Below are 12,500 nucleotides of genomic sequence, written 5' to 3' on the forward strand. Positions count from 1 at the left end.
TATATATATAACTCGATCGTTAACGAAACCCTTCTCTCCCAACCTCCCCAACCCCTTAAAAAAAAAAAAAACAAATAAACAACAAATAAATTTTTTTACGTATATATATATATAAAGAACAAATGCAAACGCACAACCTTTTGATTTTAATACTGGCGCGATTTCGCCTTTTTTTCATTTTTTGAAATTTATTATACAAGAATTGGCCATAAGTTTTATGGGTGCACCAAAATGGATTCCTACGTGATATTGTAAAATTAAATAAATAAATATTTTTCGAGATTCGTTCGGTTTCTCGTCTTGTATAGATTTCCCGTAAATTACAAGCTGGGTTTGTAAATTTTTCGGTTTTTGAGAAAAAAAAAAAAAAAAAAAAAGGAAAAAACAAAGAGAACTAATTTTATTCCAAAACAATTTTGAAAAAGAGGAACAATTGATTTTTACAAATCACATAGGAAAGATTTTTTGATCTATACCTAGGGACTTTTGCCCCATATATTATTATTATATATATATATATATATATATATATATATATATATATATATATATATATGTTGTGAGTAATTTAATACGAAAGAAATGCGTTTATTAGAGAGACGACGATTAAAAGACAAAGAATAACGAGAAAGATAATTAATTAACAAAAAATATCTATACGCATTCGATATATTAAAAAGAAATTTTTGCGTTAAAAGAAAATTTAGGAACAAATTTCTTTCCTTTATTTCTTTTTCCTCCTCTTTTTTTTCCTTTTCTCATTTTAACTTTTGCCGAATCTTTCCTAATAAATTATTTCAATAAAATTAATTAATTAGAACGAGAGAATGATTAAACTTGTTATCCTTTTGTCGGTTCATTTTATAATTCTTCTCATAAAGTCTCTTGAACTCTGTTATCACCTTAACACTCTAGGTGTTTCGAAAAAAAAAAAAAAAAAAAAGAAAAAAGAAATAATATTTTTAATAAATAATACGATCGATCCCATCCTCTTATCTGTTTCTTCTTTTGTTTCTCTTTCTATCATCTAATTCATTCCAATATACTCTCTCATATCTTCCACATTTATTAGCACATTTAAAAACGCCAGAAGGAAGGAAGAGTATACGAATGATTTTTAAGTAAAACAAAACAAAAAAAGAAAAAAAAAAAATAAAAAAGAAAATATCCCCTCATCCTCGTATACCGATATTATTAAAAAACAAAAAAAAAAAAATCGATTTCATTATTACACAATTAACATCTATAAAATTTCGACTTACATTAATATCAATATTTTCCGCATTGCAGCTTTGGATTTCTTCGGGTGTATCATTATTTTCTTTTTTCATGTTCTTTCCTGCAATTCTTTTTTTCTTTCTTTTTCTCTTTCACTCACTCACTCACTCACTCACTCACTCACTCACTCACTCTCTCTTTCCCTCTCATGCAAATTATCTCTGGAACGCTCTTCTACAGGTGGGTCTGAAAAGGGTGCAAAAATAAAACGAAAGAATGGATGAGAATAATTAATTAACGATTCAAAAGTAAATAAAAAGAAAAAAGAAAAAGAAAGGGGGAGGGGAAAAGAAAAGAAAGAAAGAGAAAAAAAAAGAAAAAAGAATAAAGTGTGCCGAGAGTAAGTGTCACGTGAAAAATCATAGGTCGTAGTAAATCAACGTAGTCGTGAAACGCACTTTCGTGCACACTTCAGATATTTTTTCTATTTATCCACGCTTCCTTTATTATCCTCGTAAATTTTTATTTTATTATCTATTGTTTTTATCGTTTTTTTTTTGGTCTTATTTCATATAAAAAAAAAAGAAAAAAAAAAGAAAAAAAAAATAACTAAATAACAATTTCAAATTATCATATGTATAGACATTAAATTCCAATTAGGAAAGTCAAAAGCGAATTTGAATTTTGAATCTTGAAAATGAATCTCATGCGTTGATGTATTCTTGATCACAGATCATTTCTTTTTCCATGAATCATAATTCACGAAAGTGTGATTCACGAAAATTCCATAAATTAAAAGAAAATAAAAGGAGAATAGAATCGACATGTGTAAGTATAAACAAAAGAGAGAGAGAAAGAGAGAGAGAAAAGAAAAAAAAATAGAGACAGACAGTGGAGCAAAAAAGAGATAGAGAGGAGAGATAAGGAGAGGAAAAGAGAGGAAAGAGGTAGATAAATATTGTTAGCGAGATCATTTTTAAATGCTAGACAAAATTTGTACGAGAACGACGAGCGAGACAGACAATGATTAAGAGCATTAATCTTAAGAATAATCATTGCTTTATTTAAATGATGATAATGATAATGATAATGGCGATGACGATAATGATTAATATCAATAATAATAATAATAATAATAATAATAATAATAATAATAATAATAATAATATAATATTCACATTCATACATTGTCGAGTATTCAAAATCGGCTGATTTTACAATCGTTCTTTTTGCTTTTCGTTTCTCTTTTCTTATTACTTTTCTTTTTTTTTTCGTTTCTTTTCTTTTCTTTTCTTTTCTTTTCTTTTATATATATATATATATATATATATATATATATATATATATTTACTCGGTACGATGGCGTAATCAAAAATACAATCGCTTAGAGAGCGAATTAATTAATTAATTAATTAACCAATCAATGAATCAATTAATTAATTTGAACAACAAATTTAAAAAACGGCGCATCGAAGAGACGAAGATACAAAATTGTTATTATTTGAATTATGCCAATGAATCGTACGAAGATACAAGAAGGGTGTGGCTCAAAATTTACTAGGCTTGCAATATTATAAAGGAAAAAAAAAAAAGAAAAAAAATAAAGTCTCAAGGAAGAGTAATTGTTTTTTTTCTTCTTCTTCTTCTTTATTTTTTTCTCTTTTTTTTCTTTTTAATCGATTGCCTAGGAACTTTTGATTCTATCTATGGAATCGAATTTTTATTTGGACTACTTCTCTCTCTCTCTCTCTCTCTCTCTCTCTCTCTCTATCTCTGTCTTTCTCTCTCTCTCTCTCTCTCTCTCTCTCTCTCTCTCTCTCTCTCTCTCTCTCTCTCTCTCTCTATCTCTGTCTTTCTCTCACACACTCTCTCTTCGTCTCTTCGAAAGCGATACAATTTTTTTTTTCTTTCTTTTCATTTTTAATTTATATTAAGCGTTTCTTCTGTCCTTTCTCTTTTCTTTTTTCATTTTTTTCATTTCTTCATTTCATTTATTCCTTTTTCTTTTTTTAAATCCTTAAAAGCCAGAAGAAGAAAAAGAACCGAATAATATCTCTCCGAGTAATCACTTTAAATGCTTCTCTCGTTACAATTCACGTAGAATAATTTTTCACTCGCAAGGAAACGCGAGGTTACGATGTTTATTTTTTTTATTTTTCTTTTCTTTCCTTTTCTTTTTCCCCCCTTTTTCTTTCCTTTACTCTCTTTTTTTCTTTTTTTCCTTCTCCTTCTTTTTCTTTTTTTTTTTTTCGCCTTTTCCTTCACTCGTCAATTTCTCGGGAGAAACGCGTGCGCTTATTTAATAATAATAATAATAATAATTAACGAACGATTTTTATGTATTTACAACATGTGATACACGTGAGTTAAACGTGTAAATATGATATACAATATTAAATCCTATTTATACATATATATTGTATTATTATTTTTTTTTCTTTTTCTTTTTCTTTTCTTCTTTTTTTTTTTTTTCCTTGAAATTACTTTTTGGCGAACATAAAATCATCATTAGATCATTACGTATTTCCCATATCGTATACATACGACGATATATTAATAATAAAATGTTACATTAATGATTAATTAAAAGAGTACTGATATTTAAGGAAGGAAAAAATTGAAGAAAGAGAAGAGAAGAAAAAAAAAATAAATAAAAAAAAAAGAAAGAAGAAAAATAAAATAAAAACGAGAGAGAAAGAAAGGAACGAACGGGAATATTAAAAAAAAAAAAAAAAAAAAAAAAAAAAAAAAAAAAAAAAGTAAAATGATAATAGAAATAAATTAATGAAGGAAAAAATGGAAGAAGAGAAAAAACAATAATGAAGAACCAACGAAAAAGTGAAAACGTAAATAAAATAAAAATTCTTCACTTTTCCCTGAAAACGATAAATATCGTTGATCTCGACGAACACGCTTGTCTCGTCAAATTTATTTATTTATTCATTTAATTATTTACTTTTCTTCAATTACGAATCAAGCTTATCGATATGTCGTAAAATGGAGAATAAAAAAACAAGAGATTCTTATGCGATGTATTCACATTAAAAAAAAAAAAAAAAAAAAAAAAAAAAAAAAAAAAAAAAAATTCTCGCCCGAAAGATTCATTAAAGTAGATACGCCCGAATTATGAGAATTTGAATTTCAAAAGGGTACAATTTTTCGCGCCTAAAATCGACGTCATCGTCATCGTCAAAGATATTAAACCGGCATGATCCTTCTCTTTTTAAAAGTTCTCATAAAATATTATGAGGAAAGAAAAAAAAAAAAAATAAAATAAAATTGATAAATGAAAACTCGATCAAAACCGATCTCATTTGTTTAGTTAAGATGGGTGTATGCGAGATATATATATATATATGTATATATATATATATATATATACATATACATAATTATATATATATATATATATTTATATATCTATATAAATATAATTGCAAAAATAATGACAAATACATTTTAAATGATTGCTTTGTTTTCCATTAATCGTTGGAATTAATTTAACATATTTTTTTTTTTTTATATATTTATTTATCATTATTTTTGTAATTATCTATTAAGTGTATATATATATATATATATATATATATATATATATATATTTATATATATATATATTTTTTCTTTTTTGTTTCTTCTCAAAAATTAATATGAATCAGATCGGATTAAGGAAGAATCCTCGTCACGTTCTCGATCAGATTAGATCATAATTAAAATTAAATAATAATGATCAGAATGATTAATAATTATTATTATAATCATCAAGGTTCTCGACGTCGTACATTCAGTGCCCTTTGCATGGTCCTCATAATTGCAACGTGATTTGAGCCGGTGCGTTTTAAGCTGCTCCTCAAGTGTTGATACATCGAGAAGGATGATCTCTGTTCCAATAGTACCGATTCCACACCACCACCACCACCAACATTGATCTGGCTCGTACGTCTCTGAAGTATGTCGAGAGCATATAGAAAATATATCACTTAACCTTCTGTGACAATTTTACCTTCGATTTGCCTTATTAATTTTTGTCTTAATCTCTCGTTGATAGGAAAAAACAAAACAAAAAGAAAAAAAAAATAGGAAAGAAAAAAGAAAAAGGATAGAAAAAAAGGAGAAATAATAAGATTTAGCGGAAACATTTCAAACTATAATAATAATAATAATAATAATAATAATAATAATAATAATAATAATAATAATAATAATAATAACAACAATATTAATAATAATAATAATAATAATAATAATAATAATAATAATAATATTAATAATAAAAAGAGGATTGTGCGAGATAGGTTAGATCAATAAGAAAGAAAGAAAGAAAAAAAAAGATTAATAGAAATAAATATGAAGATTAGAAAGGCATTAATGGTAGTAGTAAAAAACAGTATCACAAAATGTGAGATGGTTTAGTAAAGAAGAAAAAGAGAAAGAGAAAAAGAAAAAAAAAAAAAAAAGAAAGAAACAAAGAAATATGATAGAAAAGACAATAAAAAATATCTGCAGATAAAGAGAGAAAGAGAGAAAGAGAGAGAGAGAAAGAAAAGGTGCGAATAATGAAGCAAACATCGATAATGTAACACAGAAGGTTAAGGCTCTCGAGATCTTGGACCTTTGACGTCATCGTTTTGTAAAAGAAAAAAAAGCACACACACACACACACACACACAGAACAACAATGATATACGAAGAAGAACAAATAAGGGACGACATATCAAATGAGTCCGATGATTATGAAATTGATCTAAATAATAGGAATTCATTCGATGCATTAAAAGAACACGCTTTATGTGCTTACACATTTTTTCTAAATAACTTTGCATTTCTCATTTGCTCTTAATTAATCACGAATTATTTTTTTAGAAGAAAAAAGAAAAAAAGAAAAAAAAAAAAATATTAAATCTCGTAATTTTTAACATCAAGAATGACATTCTAAAAGAAATATTTTTCAAGGATATAAATATACTTTTTATCGGGTTACATAGAAAAAGATATCTTTAATTTTTTTTAAATAATTCACAGTCAAATGTCGAAATGTCTTAAAATGAAAAAAAAAAAAAAAAAAAAAAAAAAAAAAAAAAAAAGAAAAAGAACAAAAGAAAAGAAAAAACTTGCAATTATAATAATTTAAATTATAGTAAATTAATAATAATAATTATAATAATAATAATTGTAATAATTTGTTTAGATCAATTTAATAATCATCGGAAATATACAAAATATATTCACAATCGGATATCGACACACATACACACACACACACACACACACACACACACATATATTTTTTCACGGAAAAATAATCGAGTGTTAATTAAACGACGGAATGGGTGAGCGGGTGTGATCCGGTGGGGGTGTGGGGTTGGGGGCAAAGGGGGGAAAGAAGAAGAAGAAGAAGTAGAAGTAGAAGAACATGCCGGTTTAATGCTTTCGGAACGATCATCGAAAATATAATAAGTTATTACAGGGAATTATTTCGAATGAGATAATAATAATGTACGTATAGTTGCGATTAATCGATCGATCGTACGAACGATCGATCGATCGATTATCGATTAAATTTTTAATATCGTTGTTCGATGTATTATTGTTATTACTATTAATATTATTTTTTTTTTTTTTATTTTTTTTTTATTCTTTTTTTTTTCCATTTCCTTTTATTATGTCATTCAAGAAAACGTATCGACTTTCGTTAGTCGTTCGATTTTTAGTGTTCTCTCTTTTTTTCTTTTTTTTTTTTTTTTTTTTTCCTCTAACCTTCCATTTTTGTCGAGTACAATAACGATCGATAAAAATTAATCGAATTTTATAATTATATCGTAGAGACAGCCACGTTGACAAGAAAAAACATTTTCATCGTAGAAAAACTTATTTAGATCATTTTAATCGATCGCACAATTTCGTTTTCGCCAGTTATACGAGTACACGATGTAAATAAACCTAATTGACTAATTAATTTAATATAACAAATAGAAAAAAATAAAAAATATATATATGTATAAAAAAAGAAAAAGAAAAAAAAAAAAAAAGAAACAAGAAAAAAAAAAAAAAGAAAAAAACATAGAAACTCAAACGATCAGTTTTTGTTTCTGTCTTTTCTTTGTTCGTTTAATTTCTTTTTCATTTTTTTTTCTTTCTTTCTTTCTTTTTTTTTTCTTTTTTTTTTTTTCTACATCGACGACCAGACAAATTACGTTTGCTATCGTTCGATAAAAAAATATTATGGCCTTTGAAAACTCTCTCTCTCTCTCTCTTTCTCTCTTCCCCTCTCTCTCTCTCTCTCTCTCTCTCTCTCTTTTTCTCTCTTTTTATTTAACAATAAGAGAAGAGAGAAAGAGAAAGAGAGAGAGAGAGAGAGAGAGATTTGATTTTGGAGTTTATTAATATTAGCCTAACGAGATAAAACGTCGAAGAGAATTTAACAAAGCTACAAATCGTTTTAAAGCTTATATACGTGAGTTTTATATATATATATATATATATATATATATATATATATATAAAACTCCTCCTTTTCCACAATCAACATTATTACGAAACACATACATACACACAATTTATTTTATTTTCTTTTTTTTTTTTTCTTTTAGCACGTAGAATATTTGTATTATTTTTTTTCTTTATGACCGTTGAAAAAGCGACTAACCATTAACGAACTCGAAGTTTAGTTCAGGTTTTTTTTTTCTTTTTTAATTCTCTCTCGTATTTCAAGTTCCTCCAGAGAATTTTTTGATATACTACAATATACATACATTTATGATATACATACATTTATGATATACATACAATACGTACATACAAACATACATACATACATACATACATATATATATATATATATATATATATATACATGTGTGTGTGTGTGTGTGTGTATGTATATGTACATTATATGTGTATGTTATATTGTATGTAAAAAAGAAAAAGAAAAAAAAAAAAAAAGGAAGAAAAGAAAAAAAAAAGAAAATAATATTGGCATAACGATTTTTCTATTTCTCTATTTTTTTTTCTTTTCCTTCCACCCTCCTCCCCTTAAAGTAAAGCTTCATCTCTGGTGGTTCCACAAATCGAGAGATTTTTTTTTTTTACGAATGCGACTAGACTTTTATTATCATTGTAATTATTTTCCTTTTTTTTTCTTTTTTTTTTTTTTTTTTTTTTTTTTAAATCACCAAGGACAACTACAAATTCTCTCGGCAAAGCGTTCGACACTGACATATGGATAATTTTTAATATACAATATAGGATGGTTTGAAAAGTCACCATAGGCGAGTGTAAAAAGTTAGTTCTTAATTAAAAAAAAAAAAAAAAAAAAAAAAAAAAAAAAAAAAAATTGATCTACAAGAACCTCGAATAATAATAATAATAATAATAATAATAATAATAATAATAATAATTGATATTTAAAAAACAGAACCTAAGAGCCACCCTTTTGACCCACCTAGAAACTTTTCGTTCACCCTGTATACGTGTTCACATATTATATACAATATTAATACGTATCGTTTGAACAACATTTTGGCCTTTTTCCAATGTTTTTTCTTTGACTTTTTCTTTCTTTCTTTCTTTTTCATTTTTTTTTCTTTTCTTTTTTCTTTTTTCATTTCTTTTCTTTTCTAACGCGGAATATTCGTCGAGGACGACTAGCCGTATTACTTGTAATTACGTTTTAATAATATAAATATTAATAATAATAATAATAATAATAATAATAATAATAATAATAATAATAATAATAATAATAATAATAATAATAATAATAATAATAATAATAATAATAATAATAATAATAATAATAATAATAATAATAATAATAATAATAATAATAATAATGATATAGTAATAATATTAATAATATGACAATAACGACTTGACGATTACACTTCTTTTCAGTTTTGCTTATATAATACGGCATTGAAACATTCATCCCCTTTATTCATCATCACCACCGCCATCATCATCATCATCATCATCATCATCATCATCATCATCATCATCATCATCATCATCGTCATTATTATTATCATTATAATTATTATTATTTTCACATATGATTTCTTTCCACCTACACTGCTAAGTTTTATCAATATGTATTATACAGGATCGCATTAATTGTCATCAATTGCTTATCGTGAGTAGGTGAGTGTGCTTATGATTGAGTGAGTGAGTGAATGTGTGTGTGAGTGGTGTGAGAACGTGCACGTACGAACAGATTTAATTACATATACAGTGAAAGGTACAGGCATAACATGACACATACACACACACACACACACACACACATATATATATATATGTATATATATATGTATATGTATATATAAAGTGAGAGATATTAATTACGTAGATACACTATTTAATAAAAAATTAGGAAATCAAAAGGGATTTATTCCACTCATATACACATATATATATATATATATATATTTATATATGTATATATATATATATATTTATATATATATATATATATATATATTGATTTTGTTGATACCATTATAAAGACCGATCAAACGCGCACGTGTTACGTCAAGTGTTTGATATTTACAGATCGATTCGCATTCGTTTCTTATTTTTCCAATATTGTTATTTTCTTTCTTTCTTTCCTTTTTTTTTTCTTATTCGTTCGTCTCTTTTCCTCTTTTTTTTTTTGTTTTCCCTTTTATCTTCTCGCTGTTTAATACGCATATATTATATTTATTTTTATTTAAGACTCTTTTTTCTTTCTTTCTTTCTTTCTTGTTGTTTATTTATTTTTTTTTTTTTTTTTTTTTTTTGACGAGACGAAGATCGCACGATTTTCTACGTTACTATAATAGGCCGACGATCATCACGATCAATTTTTTTACATGTTTTTAAATATGTCTGCGTATTATATGTGTATATATATATATATTTGTGTATGCGTGTGTGTGTGTGTACTTGTATTTAATTAACGTTTGACATAATTTTACGAAGAATTGAAATTTATTTATTCGCTGAAACAATGTCAATTTTTCGTAACTCTCGAAGTTCGCTATCAACAAATACGAGTGTCGATTGTATTTCTTTTTCTTATATATGTATATAAAAAAAAAAAAGAAAAAAAGAAAAACAACAAGAAAAGAAAAAAAAAAAAAGAAAAGAAATTAATCATTTAGAGAATGGACCGTAAATTCTTAAGCGTGGCAAAAATTTTCTGAAAGATATTAAAAAAATCTTATTAAGTTTGCAATTTAACAAGACAAAGGATTATATACCTTTTACGATCTATAAATAAAATTGGCCTGAACAGTCTTTGAAAAAGTGTTATTTATTTTTAATATCATCTTTTGTGAGAAAAATGATATTAGAAATAATTCGATTCATCTACAGAGAATTTTTGATCCACGTATATATATATATATATATATATATATGTATATATATATATATATATATATATATATATATATATATAAATATACGTATATATATATATATACGTTGAAAAAAACAATTATACATATACATGTATAAATACATACATATATGAATGTATATATATAAACATATATATATATAATGAAAAATGCTTTGACACTCGAACAATTGATTGATAGTTTTTCCTTCCGTACGAAAAATTAACTACTCTCTCTCTCTCTCTCTCTCTCTCTCTCTCTCTCTCTCTCTCTCTCTTTCTCGAAATTTCAAGAATAAAAAAAAAAAAAAAAAAAAAAAAACAAAAAAAAAGAAGAAAAAAGAAAAGAGTTCAAACATGTCGGATCGTTAGGATTAAAAAAAAGGACAGAAACAGAGATGAATTTTATTCGAGTTATTTAAAAAGTATAAAAGAGAGAAAAAAAATATATATATACATACACATATAAAAAAAAAAAAAAAAAAAAGAAACGAAAATAAAAAAATTTCGATCGAAGCTCGAATGGATAGAGTATTTTTTCTTTTTTTATTTTTCTGTTCTTTCTTTTTTGTCTCAATTTTTCTCTTTTCCTTTCCGTTGTCTCTCTTCTCTCTTCTCTCTCTCTCTCTCTCTCTCTCATTCTCTGTCTGTCCCTCTCTCCCATCCTCTCCATCTCTTTTTCACTCAATTTTTTTTCTTTACTTCATAATTTTATTTTTTTTTCCATTTCAAACATTCTTTCTTGCTTTTGTTGTTAAATTCTTTTTACTTCTTTTTACTTCTTTTTTTTCTTTTTTTTCTTTTTTTTCTTTTTTTTCTTTTTTTACGAGTCTCTTCTTGCTCGTCGATGATTCGTCGCAGCTCGATCATTATAGTCCACGGATCATCACTCGATATACATACATGTTGAACACATGATGACGTAGAACAGAGAGAGAGAGAGAGAGACAGAGGGAGAGAGAGACAGACAGAGAGAAAGTGAGAGAGAGAGAATGAAAAGAGGGGGAGAGAGAGATAGAGAGAGAGAGAGGGAAAGAATACTGATAGACAGAATTTTTTAGAAGAAGAAGAAGAAGAAGAAGAAGAAGAAGACGAAGAGGAGATGGACGACGACGAGTCGTAAACAGCGTACGTTCACTCGCGCTGTAGAATTTCCTGATTTGTTCGATAAAAAGAAAAATCTTTGATGAGAAATAGAGAGAAAGAGAGAAAGAGAGAAGAAGAAGAAAAAGAAAAAAAAAAAACAAGAAAGAAAAAAGCAAGCTTTCAGAGAAAAATTATAATTTCTTTTTCCCCTAGGCCCCTTACCCCACCCCTCCTCTTCGCAACTCGGATCGTTCCAAAGTCCTTCTCTTTTTTTTTTTATTTTTATCGTTCTTTTTTGTTCGTCGTTCGAATCCTTCGTGATTCGAATTAAATTATTTATAATTAATAAATATATAACGTAACATAAAAATTGTACTACATACTTAATATTATTTTATTTCAATGTATTCATTTAATTTCTATTTATTATTATTATTGTTATTATTATTATTATTTTTTTTTTTATTATTATTATTAATATTTTTTTAATAATTTTTTATAATACATTTTTATATTATTATTACATACTACTTAATAATTGCTTTTCTTTTATTATTATCATATATAAATTATATATAAATTATATAATAATAATAATAATAATAATAATAATAATAATAATAATAATAATAATAATAATAATAATAATAATAATAATAATAATAATAATAATACTAATAATAATAATAATGCCATTGTATACAATTTTCTTTTTTTCAATGAAAAATTTTATTTATCAAATTGTATTGAAGTTTTAATATTATTTTAGATGAAAGAAACGTCGAACAAAAATTCCAAATCGGATTAAAATTAATAC

The 12,500-nt window shown here is 25.6% G+C and overlaps 1 protein-coding gene across 11 annotated transcripts in view; it reads right to left on the reverse strand.

Annotated features, from left to right (window-relative positions):
- Positions 1-562: 562 nt before the first annotated feature.
- Positions 563-12,500, reverse strand: part of PIP5K59B (Phosphatidylinositol 4-phosphate 5-kinase 59B) — a 50,144-nt gene continuing 38,206 nt past the window's right edge. For 8 of the 11 annotated variants that reach the window (XM_085656222.1, XM_035874028.2, XM_035874030.2 and 5 more), the window contains one exon: positions 4,850-5,162. In XM_085656222.1, the coding sequence (XP_085512348.1) occupies positions 4,918-5,162 (245 nt within the window). In that variant the 3' untranslated portion in view covers positions 4,850-4,917. Of the gene's footprint in view, positions 1,465-4,849; positions 5,163-10,946; positions 11,753-12,500 lie in introns of those variants that run through there. The other 3 variants (XR_014982013.1, XM_085656223.1, XM_035874032.2) reach the window with 3 other exon arrangements.

The sequence above is a fragment of the Vespa mandarinia genome, chromosome 3, assembly GCF_050613455.1.
Source record: "Vespa mandarinia isolate Hongniang chromosome 3, ASM5061345v1, whole genome shotgun sequence".
Classification (NCBI taxonomy): domain Eukaryota; kingdom Metazoa; phylum Arthropoda; class Insecta; order Hymenoptera; family Vespidae; genus Vespa; species Vespa mandarinia.